We start from the raw sequence: 16812 nt of genomic DNA on the forward strand, positions 1-16812 counted from the left end.
GGGCCACTGTCAAGTAAGACAAAATACAACAGCACGACTTCCGGTTACAACTATCAAACTAAATCTCTCATAGAACTTTGTTTTAGAAAACACCTATAAAACACACCAAAAGAAATGCTATAATGTTAACTAATACGGAAGATAGTTAAATAAACAAATAAGTAAATAAATGAATTCGAGTAAGAGAATTTAAGTAAGGAAAGACATTTTCTAAATATATATTTAAAAATCAAACAATTTGTGAATAAATAAAAAACTCCAATTTCAAAAGAAAAGTAGTAAAAAAAAGTAAATAGTAAAAATATAAAATATATATTTAGATATATAAAGATATAATACATTTAGCCTACATATAAATGTATTACATGTAGAGGTATTATTATGTAAATAAGAAATATATCATTATGTAAAATAAATTGTGCACAGGGCACAATCAAGCCTCTTTGGACCCTGAGTTGAGAATTAGATTTCAAGTAATTATGTAGTTTAAAAGGAATGCCATTTCATTTTGTACCATTTTTTATGAAATGTTTTATATAAATACAATTTTATTTTTGAAATTCGACTCTGATAATTACAAAACACAATGTTACCATAATACAGTGTAATCTCATTAGTAAATTTGATTGATGCTTTTATTTTGAAGGAAATGTCCTGTATCCGGTGTTGTGTTGCATAATAGTAGGTGACTTGACAAATAGGAATCCCAAATCTGTTCCCTCTTTTCCTGTGTACTAATAAGTGTTTTGATGACTCCTGTCCAGCAGTTTTGGTTGGTCTTACCCCTGGTAAGTTGCCAAAGGCCGGGATCCCACTGCCCCCTTAAGTGGGCCAACCTCCAATCACTGTTCCCAGCTAGTCCTCATCAAGCCGGAATTCCTGCTCTCTTATCTCATTCATCTGTTTTACCGTCACCGTTCAGGGCCTCGACCAACTTTCAGTATGTCAGGAATGCTGATGCGCTGCCTTGCAGACACGCTGGCACTAAAAATAGACATTTACAGGGCAGTGCGTTAGCAGCCCTTATATACAGCTTACAATCTTTCTAATTGTTTTATGTGTGTAAATTAGTTTGGCTAATATTCCTACATTCAAATTTAGAAGGTTACAGCACAACAAAATATCAGTTTGAAGAGATTCAAGATTTGAAGAAAAAAGTGGTAAAAAAAAGTACTATACGAAGAATTGAAGAAGTGTGACACACACACCACGTGTTTCCTTGCTCTTAGAATAACTTTTATTTATTTTACTTTACAAAGAGGTCTCCACCAAAGCTCTCGGTTACTGAATCTATATTCAAATACAAACAATCTGTGAATAATCTATTCAGACAGTGGGCTAAATGTTTGACAGGGGAACCAATGAACTTTCAGGCAACAACAGCAACAAAATGTCTGACACAAAATGTCTTTTTTTTGTCTAAACATTGGATTAACACACATCCTGTATCAGGTCAGAAATGGCAATGATTCAAATGTGCAATAAAACCAACAATGGCAGTCTGAACATCTTTTTTTGGCCTCTGCCGTCAGAGAAGAGGGCCACTTGTTGACACCGCAGCTATATGCATGGAGTGACGTCATCACTGACTCATACAAGCAGTCGACAGAGTCCCCTGGCCAGCCGAGGATGACACGAACATAATGGCATGACCTGTGGTGAAGGTGTAGGCTGGAATGAGTGGAGAGAAATGTGTCGCTGCTGTAGGCACACGCACAAACACACAAACTGATAGGCATGTCGTTTTGGAATGATGGCAGGGGTGGGTCACATTTGGAGTTATTCTAGGAGTAGGTCATGATGACTGCTTATCCCAGGGGAGCTGTTCAAATCTTCATTAAGAGGAGGCTTTGAAGGGCACCCTGGGTCTTCTTGGTATGACACTGCTGTAATGGTAGGCATAATTATGATGAAATGAGAAAATCATGGCAGCAAGATGTGGGGGAAAAGCTATCTACTTGGCATTGGATGTCAGTCAGCTGGCACCAAGTGCAGTGTCCTGTGTAATCTCATGGGTTTCGGCAGCCTATGGGCCTTTTGGTGCTTTCTTGTCAGAAAAGGGCAGGTGCAAAGTTACAAAGGCAAACACTGCTCTCTAGTGGGGATAAAGTATATAAACATGGGGCGGATTTAAGAGCTTCGGCACTCACAAAATACAATTATCAAAGAAAAAACAAATGAAGAAATAAAGCACTTTTTTTGTGAAAATCTACAGATGCATCATCCATAAGTTAAAAGTTAATATAACATCAAATAGTATCTGTGTAGAGTTCAACTAGAAAAACTGAAATCTTACAATGGGACAAGTGTTGACAAAGCCTCTAAGTGATCTAGCTGGGTCAAATCTCATCAGATATTCCCAGTAGAGGGAACTGTAATACTGATCGCTGCATACTACAGCATTTGATGGTTGAGTATAATACCACATTTGGTAATATTACTAGCCTGATTTTTAGAATTGTCTGATCAGAGCCAGTGTGATTTTAAAATCAGGATCAGTTAAACTGTCATCTGCCATGAATGTTCTGGATTTTAAAGCAAACATGCTGCGGCACGTGGTGCTAAAAGTGATTCAAATGATGATTTGCGTTGGCAGATCAGGTGAAAGTTGAGGGAGGGTCAGTAAATCACACATTTATGGACCAGCGTCATCAGGACGACTTAAGTGTTCACAGACCATCTTAGCTACTGTAAGTCAGTAGGCGTACCCTCATATATTCTATGTCGTATTACTTTGTTTTAAAGGAGGCAGAGTGAGCATCCTTTCTCCTGGGAGATTGTGTTATACTGCTCAGTTGTCTGTCTTAACAGCCCAGCCAGGCTTTCTCCACACAGTGTATAAACCTCCCCGGGATAGAGTCTTAATCTCAGCAGAATTTCTCTCCTCCCTTGAAGGAAGTTAGCAGAGTAGGGAATCACAGGCAATCAGTTGTGAGGAATCAAACCTCAGGACTAGTATGTTACTGTGTACCGTATTTAGATTGGGCGGCGAAGTGGAGGGGAGAAGGGTATACTATATTCCTGGCTGTCGGTCAAAAAAATAAAAAAGCTCCTGAAGTCTGAGCCCCCGTCGGCCAGGTAACCCAAAACCTGGAGTGGGGAGTCAGCGTGGGATATGGGGAGAGGAACAATGTGGCTCTTTGTGCAAGCCGGGCAGAGAAAACAAACCGTTTCCCCTGGAAAGAGATCATGTTCAGGCTCCATCTGAGAAGACCACACAAGGCTGATCAGAGCCCTGTCTGCTGTGTACAGCAAGCAGAGGAGGAGGAGTAGCGCATCTGGGCAGCCACACTAACTCGTATGCACACATACACAGACACACACACACAGACACACTTTAGGGCAATGTCAGACAGGGAGAAAATCTGAGATGGTCCATATCAAGCACTCTCTGAACACAACATAACACACTAGCCAGCAATACTTTTTGGTCCAAGACAAAATGTGTGATTGTGTTGTGTTCTCCCCCCTCGTTGACTTGTGATAATATGGCCATCTGGACTGCTTCCTGGGTTGGCACCCTGCTGGTCTACAGGCAGAGCAACACTCTGGTGGGCTGACAGGCTGAGGAACTGGCTGGAGGGTGTTAGCACTGGCGTTGTCCACAAGAGGGCGTGGCACTGAATCTGGCACCGCCACACAGTGTTAAACAGGGAGTCTGTTCATTAGGTGGAGAGACAGGGAGAGCAAAAAAAGGAGGAGAAAGAGTGGTGAGACATTATAGATTCTGTATAATTTCCATTTCTAACATATCTTATATCAACCCCTCCTGCTCTGGACACTCATTCCTTAATCCGCCCATTCTACATAAACACTGAGAATGAGGCTTTTAGTCATGTCAACACTCAGATAACTGTCGCACAGGGCACAATCAAACCAAGAACATCTGGCCTCTTTTTCTCTCGCACACTTACACAGACTTTCATTCAAACACTCATATTAAACGTAAACAGACGCACACACACATACACTCACATGTAAGGGCCAAACCAGGGTTCTGTACTCCCTCTGTGCCATTGCGTTTTAGTTTCAAACGCTCAGCGAATACCCATGTGGTGGGATCGGATTACACGGGGCTATAAAATATCCCAAAAAAAGGCAAGGAAAACTGAGACAAAAAAAAAGACTGTTTCCTGAGGTGAAATCCTCCAGTTGGCTGCCGATTCTGTCAGATTTTTTAAAAGACTTTTAGCAGTGGAGACAATAGAACAGGACAGCAATGTTCGACTCAGAGCACAGAGGTGGCAAGCTAAAGTCATTCGCGTACGGCAGCCAGCTCCCATTACACACAACTCAGGGCCATAAATCCGTCTGCACGACACAAGCAGCATGCTGTGATTTCATATGTATTGGTTACTAAGGGGACGCATGAAACCACAACAAAAGACAAAGAGTAAAGTGGGAACTCATTTAGTGAAAGGGAATCATTTAACTTAGGCACAAAACATCTGGGGTATAAGATTTATGTTGTGCTTTCTCTATCAACAGCCGTCATTTTTAAACATAATTATTAAGCTGAACCATGGCCTTTGGAGAGGAAAATGGAGAGGAAAGCAGGCCAGGCCAGTTGAAATTCAAACCATCTCTGTAATATCACCTGATTAATCTCAGGACATACAGTAAAATGGTAACATGATCTCGTTATGGCGAGATACCAGCGGGTGGTGTTACAGCCATTTGACTACCAATCAGGCAAGTGAAATCAATAGGCCCTTTGATTGGTCCAAAGTAAGGAGGGATTTTCTGCTGCACTCTAACAACAACATCTGGTTGGCAAGGGACAGCGGTGGTGAGTGAGGAGAAGGAAAAGGACTGAAAGGGGAGAGGGCTAAACTCATACATGGGAGAGAGACGAGCCGAAGCCAGAACAGGGTGTCATTATGACATGCGAAATCGGAGCGCTCTGGTTCTGCCCCTGTGTTTTAGTGAAGCCCCAGAGCTCTATCACAGCTGAGGGCTGGCTCTCAAATTCACCGCGCCTTGTAGTCTGCCTGACAATCACCTCTGTCTCTACAGTGACCTCAGAAACATGTCTGCACTGCCTCATCCTTCATACTGCAAGAAGCAAGAGTTTGACTTTGGGGTCACACTCATTCAACCTCACTTGATCTGTCTCTCTGTCTGGGTGTCGGGTTGGACAGACCATCCCATAACCTCAAGGTCACGGTTTTGATTTAGCAGCAGCCATCTGTCCTTGTCCAGACAATGAACCTACTACCCTCTCATACATTGCAAACTGCTCTGGATAAAAGCATCAGCTAACTGGTTAAAATGTTGAAATCTCTCCTCCCTTGTAAACAGACACACAGACACATATCTAGGCAAAACTGAGCCTACAAAACAGGCTGCCATGCAAACAAAGCACTGCGACTGTCAGGTTGTGGTGAAGTGATTGCCTTTCCCCTCACTCTAACTGCCTGTGCCCTCCACCTCTTCCCCTGTGGTAACCTTAGAGCCCAGAGGAGTGCCAGGTTACTGGGATTCTCTCTCTTTGGCGCCATGCTGTTTAGTGACCACGCACATACTGTGAGACCTGTGATTAAGCTTGCCCTGTTTATGTGTGAATGTGTATATGCACACATTTTCCAATCCCTACTCAAATGGCATTTAAAAATAATTGAATTCAACCAACACAGAATACCACATGGGTGGGTTTGCCACACAGAACAATGCAATGGCATTTAGAAAGCTTATGCAAATACAGTTAGAGTCAATTTGGTATACTCTTAAATTCAATTTAACAATCTCGGAAATGCTCTGATGTAGTCAATCCCATCCATGGACTGCTTGTGGCATGTCTTTTGTGGATGTATGAGTAAGATAAAAGGTGCAGTAGTTCTCTCCCTTCTTCCAATGTGCAGCTCAGTAATATCAGATGGAACAGCTAGTGAAAGCAATGCTAATCTCTCACCTCCATCCTCTACTTATTCTGATCGCGGATTCGTAGGCATCGCCTCTTCAGAGCTGGCTCCATGTCTCCAGCACTGGGCATATTAGCAGGGCTCCGCAGGCTACCCTTGTCCCTGAGTTTGGGCAAGAGCAGCGGGGTGGTGGTCCCACCTGTCTTTGGCGCTGTGGGCAGGGCATAGGCATGGTCCTCATCAGGAACATGGGGGTCCTCGCCTACCTCCCCGACTACTGCTAAGGGCTCTTCTGACTGATTGACTGGGCCCTCAACCCGTACTGAGCCAACAACAGAGCACTTGTTCTCTTTGATAGCCTCCAGCTCACTGAGTGCAGGGTCAGTGGGTGGTGCTGGTACTCTCTGGGGTAGGGAGGAATCCGGACTGGTGGGTGTGGATGAGGAGGACATCCCATTTGGACCGTGGTCCTGAGATGTCAGGGCAGAGAACGTGGCATCATATGGATGGCTGCTCCCTGTGGGGCTGGGTGGGGTGTGTGAAGGTGGAGTGTGGGAGTCCTGGTGGTGGTAGACAGTGTCATCTGAAGGGGACTGTGGTAGAGGAGGGGTGGGTCTGATGATCTCGTGGAGCCCTGATCTGGTACCCTGCCCTGTTCCTGATTCCCCCAGCCCTGATAGGTCCACCACTCCATTGGCACTGGGACCCAGATTCACTTGGGTCCTTTGAAGAACCCTTTGGATGACTTGTCGCTCTGACTGCTTATAGTCTGTCAGCCCCTCTGACTCTGGGGCTGAGCAGGGGGATTCACTGTACAGTGCTCTGGGGGAGGATGCTCCACTGTGGAGTGTGGATGTTGGGGATGGAAATGACCTTTCTGATTTAACCCAATCTGTGTCCCTTGTGTTGGCGTCACTTGGTGAGGGGAGATATTGAGTCAAGCTTCCACCCAATTTGTTGGCTACCAATCTGCTGTCCCCTTCAGGGTTCCCTGGAGATGGCAACCTGGTAGCCCTGGATCTACCCCTGTCTGCCCCCTCTGGCACAGGCTGGATAACACCACTGTGACTTTGAGTTTCTAGGGTTGCCTTAGAAGGGACTGGAATGGGGATAGGAATGGGTATGGGAACAGGTAAGGGAACAATTATGGGATAAGGCACCAGGACAGTAGGTTGGGGCAGAAGAGGGCTAAAGGAAGGAATACCATAATTCATCATGGGATGCATTGGGACAGGACCTCTTGGCATCATGTTCAGAGGAGGGGAGTGCAGGCCAGGGAAGTAGGCTCCTGGGAAAGGATGCATCAGTCCAGGGGGATTCATGGAAGAGGAGGTTGGGGGCTGCAGGTGAGGAGAATGAGGAGGTCTGTGGATAGGGCTGGAAGGGGGGCCTGGGTGTCTGGGATGGTTGGCAAGGGGGCTTTTCAGGCCCTGAGCATGTAGAGGAGGTCTGATGAAGGGCATGTGGATTTGAGGTACCGTGTGATGTTCCAGAGGGGGACGAGGAAGAGGTGGAGGATGAAGGGGAGAAGGGTGTGGTGATACCTCCACAGCAGGGGGATGTGGAGGAGGCTGGATGGGTCTCTCCAGTGTCCTCAGCCCAGAGACAGGAACCTTGGAATTAGAAGAGGATGCCTCTGAGGAAGAGATGGAGGTGGATTCTGCTGATCCATGGATTGGTGTCGGCCCTTTAGGGGAAATGTTTCTATGACGAGCTTCTCCTGCACTGCTGCTGCTGTTCCAAGACTCAGGAGTGAGTAGCTTTTGCCCGCCCACAATGCAATCTGCCCTCCCCTCCTGGCTGGTTCTGCTTGGGCTGGAGCTGATGAGAGCTGCCCGGGCTTCTCTGTAGAAAACATCCATCTTGTACTGATTCAGACACTTGGTGCTGCAGAACTGGAGTCGTTCCTCGCCAGATCCGAAGTCCAGGTATTCTTTAGTGTGACGAACATGCTTGCACCAATCACACACCTGTGGCACAGGGGAGAGAGACTGTGGGGGGTCATTGAAGTGATAGATCTTAGCAGAAACCTTTAAGACAAACAATGTGTACAAATGTGGGAGATAGGCTGACTTTATCCCAACCTCTTAAGGTTAGACGAACGCAAGCTACATGTATAAAGCTGTTTTAATCTTGTCATTTTATAGTAAATTCATAATAATACTTTACATTTGGAAAGCAAAAGATACATTGATAGTGTCTTCTTACTCTGACGTTGCTGTTTATCTTCAACACCAGTCTGGGCGAGTCCTCTGTATGGGAGTGCTGAGGGGATCTCTCACCATGGAGGTCTTCATCTCTGGCCTGACAGGGGAAAACCACAGTGTGACACACATGACATGAACCACTGTGAAGCAGTTACACCTGAGTTCACCCTACTTTTAATGGATTCATTATCCTATTCATGATGATGTTGCTGCAGTTGCTTTGGAACTGGAATTATTCTGTGGCCATTAAACCAAATTTGAGCTTCTTACATAACAAGTGCAAAAAATAGCTTCAAATGAATTGCCTTGTCATGAAGGTTAGAAGCAGTTTGAACCTCATGCATGGCTCCAAACCCTAAAGGTCAGTACAACAAAGGGAATCACTGTGTTGTGAAACAAATACGATTCTACAACCGAGTAGGGAAATAATGCAGGTGATGTTTTGTCATATTATTAATGGCCTTGCCAGTATTAATATAGGAAATTCCTCTTGATTCATGTAAGCTGAACTGCTGTGGATCTGAGTGCTCCCCCATCTCTGTGACCCATTGAGTCGTGTTGAGTTACGAAACATGAGGCAGCTGAAGGTAAGGTATGCACTGAAAGTGGACACCTCGCCCCAGGCCTCCTGGCTTTCCTCTCAGACAAGCAGCGACAAGCCAATGGCAATGCTTTCCTCCCCGCCTCCGAAAAACTAGAGGGCTTGTTGCAAGTCTGTTCAACCCTCCTTTTTGTCCGTTGTCGTGTGAATAAACCTACCATAGTATAAACAACAGTAAGGGTGAAAGGCGATATAGCTGCTTGTCACACCGTACCTCTAAAGAGGGTATATCCATGTCGTAATGGAAGGTGAAAAATCATGCCAATGTGCATCAGAGCGGTTCTCCATAGTTGCAGCTTTCCTGTCCTTCGGACCAAAGCCACTTAATGGCCGGCCCCTCCTCCATTAACGCGAAACTGATACTAAGTGTCCTCTAAAAACTTTGACCTCCCTCCCACCATTCCTATACTGGCTCCTCCATGATAACTTTAAGGTGTGTTCTCAGAGATTCCCCCTTTTTAAATTCCAAATTAATCCATCAGTTGTGACCTCACAAGATCAGGAGTATCTGTTTCTGAAGCTCTGTTTACCTGGCAGAAACCACCTGATGCCTGGGTCTCCTCTGTATGGAGATTGATGCAGCTGGCAAAAACTCTGTCCATATACAGTAGCTATATGTGTGTGTGCAATCTACTGAACTCAACACATTCAAAAATATAAAAACAAAGCAACAGATCATTCATCACCATATAGATATCTGGATTTCCAACACCTTACCAACAAGGGACAAGCCACAAGTAAATGCTTATGACCGCCCACAGTGTCACTGATGTGTATTGTACACATTTTTCCTTTACCACTAACCTTATTGCGTTTAAAGTAGGCTCGTCTGCAGGCAGCAAAACACTTCTCACTGCAGAAGCTCTTGAGCTCTGAACCCATACATAGAGAGTAGCGTTTTACCCCTTCCTTCTGGCACCAAACGCACACTATCTGCACATTCTGTACATCTTCCACTGCAGGGGAAAAGCAGAAAAAAAGTTTGAGGGCAATTAATGAGTGCAATTTGCAAAGGTATTACTACCACAGCTCAGTTCCAAAGAGATGTGTGTGTTTTACATCAATATTGCATGTAGAGTGTAAGAACTGTAGCTCTTTTTATACTGCACATAGAGGGGAGTAGGACAATGAATTACAATTCCTTTTTCATTTTAGAGACGGTATGCTGGAGTACACAGTCAAAACAAAAAGGGGCTGCTGTGGCTCAGGAGGAAGAAGGGGTTGTACACTGATCCACATGTCGAAGTGTCCTTGGGCAGGACACTGAGCCCCAAATCGATCAGCCAGGGCAAAAACCTTGTAAAACGCTTTGGACAAAGGTGCTATATAAATGTAAGCTATTTACCATTTCAAACAACAGAGAATATGTTACTGTAAAATACTCATGGGCTGCACACTCTATCTGTGTAAGGCTACAGAGCATCAACATCAACTTGTTCAGATTAACTGAGCTGACGTTTCTTGAGCTGTCTTAAAAAATCGACTGGTAACTTCAGGTATCACTTTTTTTCTAGCCTTTTTATATACAGTATTTTGCTATCATTGAATATAATAATACTATAGTTAACAGGATGAATCTCAGGAAGGGCAATAAACAAAACAAAAATAATGGTACCAAATAATTGGATGCTAGGAGTAGGGGACATGACATGTAATTGCAAAGTCCTCTTAACTGTTTGTAGGGCCTATATGGATGTTCAGGAACCATGAGGAAATTTCTGAACCCCATATTTGCCCCATCCACAATGCTGATTCTGCACTCCGACTTTTCATATATAGACACAATACAAGTCATGGATTATGTGTGCATGTGTGAATCTGGGGGCAGCATTGCTATGGGCTAAAATCATATCTCTTGATGTGTAATCCAGTAGCCCACTACCTGCTGATGGCTTTATAAGGGGGACAATGACAGGGGCACTCTTGTGCTCCTTGGAGGTGGCCAGGGATGAACTTGTTGAGGAAGAGGAGGGTGAAGAGGAGGGGACACTGGAGGACTCTCTTTCTCCACTCTTCATGGCGAGGACCGAGTGACCGACTTTCGTGTCCAGACTCTTGGGTTTTGGCAATGAGTTTTCTGAAAGACATAAACATAATATAATGCTAATGACTTTTCATGTAATTCAATAGCATAACTCTACAGTATGCTTACATGATACTGTAATGACTTCTTCCCATAACAATGCCCTACACTGATTTTTAGTACAAACGTGTTGAGAGACAATAGATGTATCTGAATGAATGAAACTTGAGAACTTGCGACTGCAGGAGAGGATGTCTAGCACATTTGAATAGTGACTCAATGTCTGTGCTAAAACCTGCAGAACCTGTTAGTGTAAATTCAAGAAGACCGTCCTAACGGTGAACTGTCGACACCTGCCCTCACCTTTTAGCACGGACACATGCTGACGTCTTTCTCTGTAGTTTCTGATCTCGTTGGCCTCCGAGTCTCTGAGATCTACCTTGTCGTAGCCGTACCATCCCAGCAGCTCATTCATGGTGCTTTCTGCAAACGTCTGCATGAGAAAAAGAGGAAAAGAAATCACTGATTAACGTTCTATGTAAAGGGATAGGGTAACTGAGCCAAAGCCTGCTTGCAAAATGGGAATTTGTGACCGTACATCATAGGGTTGTTAGTGGAACTTTTTATCCTATGTTAAACATAATCAGACCTTCCTACTCTGAATCAATGCAAGGGATTCTTTCTCAGCCTCAGCCCAGTTGGAGAAATGAATACGGGCACAGTGGAGTACAGTATGACGCTTTTTCCATGATGTATTCAAGTTGTTTACTCTTGCTAAATCTGAGACGGAAAGGTTTAAAACCTAACACCAGTGTGAAATCTATGAATCATCCTTTGTTTATCTCTTTTAATTGGAAAAAAGAGGGAGAAAAGAAAACTGTTCTCCGCAGATGGGATGTGTTTTTTTTTTTATTACGACCAGATGAAAAAAAAAAGAAAACACAAAGGTCTCTCTCTTTATCCACCCACCTCTCTCTGTGGCTTTGGGAGAACCGGATTGGAGGAGAAACCTGATCCGGAACGGGCAGAAATCAGAGCGGGACACCCTACACCACAGCGAGGTCCCACGGTTCTCGGAAATGCCCCTCTCCTCTCCCTTCTTCTCTCTCCAATGTCCACCACTCTCTCTCTCTATCCCCAGCTTTCCCTGTCCCTCCCCTTGTCTCTCCTCTGCAACCCCCCCCCACCTCCCATCTTCACCATCCTCCCCTCCACCCCAGCACCTTCCAGCCCTGACACCCGACACAGCGCTGCCTCTCAGGTTTCACCCTTTTCCAGCACAGCCAGCCTGCTGTGGTGGTGTTGTAGTGCTGTAGTACTGACTGCACATTCTTTCCCCTGCTTTCCTCACTCCGACCTCTGCTCTGTACTAGGGCCTCAAAGAAATGGATCTCTCCCTTGCTTGCTCACTTTCTGCTGTGTGTGTCTGGGAGAGTGTGTGGGTGAGTGCAAGCAGTGGTATCATGTCCAGCTAAATATGCCTAACGATGATTAAAGTTAAGTATCCGGTGTCTGGTGCTGCGCTCGGGGCTGACGTGGAGGGAGTAGGTCTGAATGTGGTGTTGAAACAGATGTATTACAGAGACAACACTAGGCTGGACCTCAGCTGAGCTAGAAATCAGTTTGCCTTCCTGCTTTCCTGTCTGTCTTTTTTTCTTCTAACTGTCTTTCCTTTTCCCTTTCATTTAACAAATTTTAAAGGTGAACATCTCTAGGATTTTACTTTACAATTTAAGTCTCGTATGTTTCACATCAGGTCTAATTTAGGTATTGTGGTGTTTTGCAGGAGGACTACATTGGTGGCAACTCTCCTATATGCATACAGCTCAGTGTCATTTAGTCTCTCTGTTTTCTTGTTAACGAAAGACGGGCAATTTTTTTTTTCACCCACCCCTCCACTTCCCACAATGTTGTTTTTGTTTCTTTTTGGCAGTTCAGACAAACATCTGCTTTGTGAGAGTGACAAGCCATATCCCAAACCACAGAGAGAGCTGCAGCCAAAGGCAACAAACCAGGGCCGACCCTGAGATTCAGCCCAGGCAGGCTCACATCAAGCGGGGATAGCATTTCACATGTTTTGATTAAAATTAGTTAAGTTGTAACACTACACCTCCCCTGGATATCAAGCGCTACAATCCAAACCACTTACACAAAAAGACCACATTTCCTCTGTCACGAAAGGCCAGAATCCCCCACCAAAAAAAAACCCCTGCTTGTCTTTATAGATTTCTGAGCTCCTGCTTGAAGGAGCTTCAGATATCCCTTACCACCACCGTCAACACTCTCAAATAGCCAGTGTCCAAACCCAAACAAAGCAGACAATCCATGGATTAGTTTCCATGCAGTAATAGGCTCATAATGGTTGGAGGGAATCAAGTCTGATACTGTGATTTGACTTATTATTGTCTGTGCCGTGACTGTCCTTTAAACCTAGCGACAGAGGAGAGATTCTTATAGGACATGTCAGTATCTTTGAACAGTAACTTTAGTTTGGGTGGATATTTGAATCCTTTAAATATCTCAGACTTACTCTGGGGAAAAAAACACTTAAGCACTATCGCACGATTTTAAAGGATATAAATACACTCTCTCTTTTGGAAGGTATGAGGGCAAGCCTCTGTGGTACAGCAAGTGTGCGCGCCGCATGAGCGGGGAAGACGTGACGCACATCTGGATCTCCGCTGGACATTAGCGTCCGGCCACAGCTGGCCTGACATGGCGTCACAAGAAGGCAAAGGCCAATCTACTCTTCTTCATCTATAATTAAAACGTCCTGTGTCTCTCTGTGTGTGACATTTTGAGTTTCTATTTATAAAAAAATTTTTTTATTATGATAAGTCTATCGTCTTCTCAGGGGTTCAAACACTGAAGGTCCCAGCGGTTTTTTATAAATCTGAAACAAAAGTGTGCTCATGAAGTGTGATTGCTTACATAACAGACACGAGGAGAGCATTAATCGAAAACAAACACAGTGTGTGTGTCTGGTTATTCCCAGCATTCATTTGTGCGCAGTTGAGTCTCGCGCTGCCTGCGTACAGAAGTTACCGCTCGGTCAATAACTCGTCTCACTGGAGAAGAAATAATCTAGCAGAGGCACACAACCTCACTCTCACCTTCATCTCCTGGTTGATCTCCCTCTTTACGGGGTGCGCAGGTTTCCTGCTGCGTTTATTTTCCGGTGGTCTTCCTTTCTCCATCTCTGGCATAGTCCTGGTCTGACTGGATCCGAACCGGATCAGTGTTGTGTGTCAGCTGGGGGATTCTTTTTTTTAGCGGAGAAGCTTTGAGTGAAAGCTGTCACTCCCGGTGACAGCGGCTGTCATTCCCGGGCGTCTGAGTCCCTCTTCTGGGGCTTCACACCATTCGAGTCCACTGAACATGCGTGCGTCCGGGCTGGAGGCTCCGCCGCCGAACAATCCCCACTCTCTCTTCTCCAGCACTGTTAAGCCAGTGCCGGTGACAAAGATACGACCTCCGGTTTGGACTTTCAAAGTAAATTCTTAATGACAACGTAAAGTACCGTATTTTTAGAACGCAAATTAAGGACAACTTAATCATGGAACTCTGATGTTGGTATAAATTAAAACAAAATGAATGCTTTAAGGGTTTGAAGGACTTACGGTCAACATGCCTCACAATTTAGGTTTCAAAACTTCAGAAACAAAAACTTTGTTGATGTGAGCTTTTTTCTTTTCATGTCAAATAATAATCCCAACTGAATATTAACAGCATTGTCTGTCTGTCACTAAAAGGTCTTTGATCGAAACTGAATTGAATTGACTCATTTTGTTTGAAGATTGCAGCAACTGTAATCCCACAAAATAATTAAACACAACATATTTGTTATATTAGCACTACGCATTTCAAGACTCATGAGCTCAGAAACTTACTGAAGAATATAAGATGCACCATCTCTTCTGATTTTGAGTGAAACTAAAAAAACTAAAACTAAGTTAATGCTGTGAGCTCCACACGGAAATACTGTTCATCTTCGAAATTAAACGGGGGACATTTGCTCCATTATTTGTGTATAAATAATGCTGCTCGTATTATGAAAGCAGAGTCGCCCTGCTTCCGGTCTAATTCGTACTCTTTAAGTGTAACTTGACGTTGCCTTCTCCAGCTAGGGAAGGGAGGGCCCTCTGAGTTGATGTAACCCAACACCTGGCGCCCACCCCTCCCAAATCTCAACAGATACATTTCATAAGGAATGCGAAGACTGTGTTTTATCTGAGGGGACACAGTACAAACACTGTACAAATGCTCTTGTCTTAAAATACAGAGATGAAAAGAGCGCGGTGAGTTAAATGATACCATGGCAGAATGTATGGGGCTTTCTCAAACGGCATCTGTTTGATCGGTGCCTCTGTGTGTGTGTGTGTGTGTGTGTGTGTGTGTGACATTGTGTGTATATGTGTGCGCACTGCACAAAAACACCTGAATTGTCTACATTTGGCCCCTGAGCTACCCTTGCCTTCGGAAAAGTATCACATGCTTGAGGGCAGGATTTGCATTCGCATGTGAGGGAGGTGTGTGTGCTGTGCGCAAACAACAGCTTTGAACATAAACATTTGTCCCATGGTTATTCTTGATGGTAAAGGGCAGAGGATTTATTACAGTATCATGTTTCCAGGCTAGTGCCGAGAAGATGGAGATGAACAAGTTGCATTCAGCAACGTAAACAAATGTTCAATCAGTGTTATTTCAGACAAGTTGGACAACTTTATTTTACCACTATTTTACTTTTTACTGCTTCATTTTATTTTTGTACTTTTAACTAGCACCAGGTTAATTTGATGAATGAAATGGATTTAGGGCATAAAGTCAACCAAATATGTTGCCAAAAGGGCTTAGACGGCTCTGCATCCTTAAATGTCTCTCTTGCAGAACTTTCACTTGGTCACTACGCGCCATGCAGAGAGACAGACAGGTAGACAGACAGGCTGGACGGGAGGGCTGTTTCAGAGCCTCTCTCCTCCTTGTCTCCAGCCGTCCTCGGTCTGCTCTGGTTGGAGGAATCCAGGGACCACGCTTGTGTAAACAGAAACCCGATCCAGTGCGCAGGGCTTGTGTTTCGCCCCCTCGTACACCCGCTGATGATACCCGATCCGGCCCGGCTTTGGGAACAGGGCTTATCTGATGCCTCACAAAAGGCCCCTCTCTCCGGCTCTCCATAACAGCCCACATCTGGTGCCTCTGCAGGGAGCGCTGTCCCTTTAGGTTCCTCTGGGGGGTGAAGGCGAGGATAAGAGCGTCTCACTATTCCCTCAGAAATCCACTTACACAAATGATAGACAGTATTTATACGTCTAAAGTTACAATCCCCAACATCTGGACCGAATCATAAAATTGGCCACTTTGTTACTTGCATTATTGTCCATGGATACATGATTACAATAAAAACACCCTGTCAATTAAGACGATGATTGAAAATGTTGTAGTCTGGTCTTCAGCATTAAAAGAGGGATTTACTTTACAGTGTGATCTCATGTGGTTTACAGTAATGTGTTTTCACCGTTAGGGGGCGGTGTCTACCCATTGGTTTTGAATAGTTGAGTCACGATGGGGGGGGGGGGGTCTATATTTCTGGCACAGTGACCAAATAAGTTGACTTGTAGGATACAAAACAATTTAATCCCCATTTGCATTTGACAGTCAAATTTTACATTTTGACACACTACTCCACCCTACTCTAACGTACAATACAGAAACAAAATCATGTAATACAATCAAAATACAATCAAATTATGTTTACTCATTTGTTTCTGTTGCAAACCCCTCCCTAATTCTATTTTCTTTAATGGATGATCCTGTATAGATATTACACTGTAAATAGAAACGATAAAAAAAACCCAATGGGTTACCTGTTGTGACAAATGGAATGTAGCCTAGAAGTGTAACTAGGTAGTTCTGAACGTTCTGTCATGATATTACGACAAACAACGAATACATAACTAGTTTATAGAAACCTTTTTGATTTTCAAGTGTTTACTAAGTGGAGTTTTAGGCAGCTGCAGCACACAAACTACTTCTTACGTAGAGATTAGTTGTTCCTAAAAATGTACACCCACTAACGTTAACGGTAGTTAAATATTGTGTAGCTAACTGAACCAACTGATA

General features: G+C 44.2%; 1 protein-coding gene across 1 annotated transcript; it reads right to left on the reverse strand.

Moving 5' to 3' along the window:
* Positions 1–1214: 1214 nt before the first annotated feature.
* On the reverse strand, positions 1215–13899 carry LOC139302124 (sine oculis-binding protein homolog). Its single transcript, XM_070925718.1, has 7 exons — positions 13806–13899; positions 11056–11185; positions 10552–10746; positions 9474–9625; positions 8070–8165; positions 5912–7852; positions 1215–3658 (listed from the first exon to the last, which is right to left on the reverse strand). Exons 1-6 carry the CDS (start codon positions 13896–13898, stop codon positions 5921–5923), a joined length of 2598 nt encoding a protein of 865 aa, XP_070781819.1. The 5' UTR covers position 13899; the 3' UTR covers positions 1215–3658; positions 5912–5920.
* Positions 13900–16812: the final 2913 nt, after the last annotated feature.

Source organism: Enoplosus armatus, chromosome 19 (genome assembly GCF_043641665.1).
Source record: "Enoplosus armatus isolate fEnoArm2 chromosome 19, fEnoArm2.hap1, whole genome shotgun sequence".
In the NCBI taxonomy this organism is placed as follows: Eukaryota; Metazoa; Chordata; class Actinopteri; order Centrarchiformes; family Enoplosidae; genus Enoplosus; species Enoplosus armatus.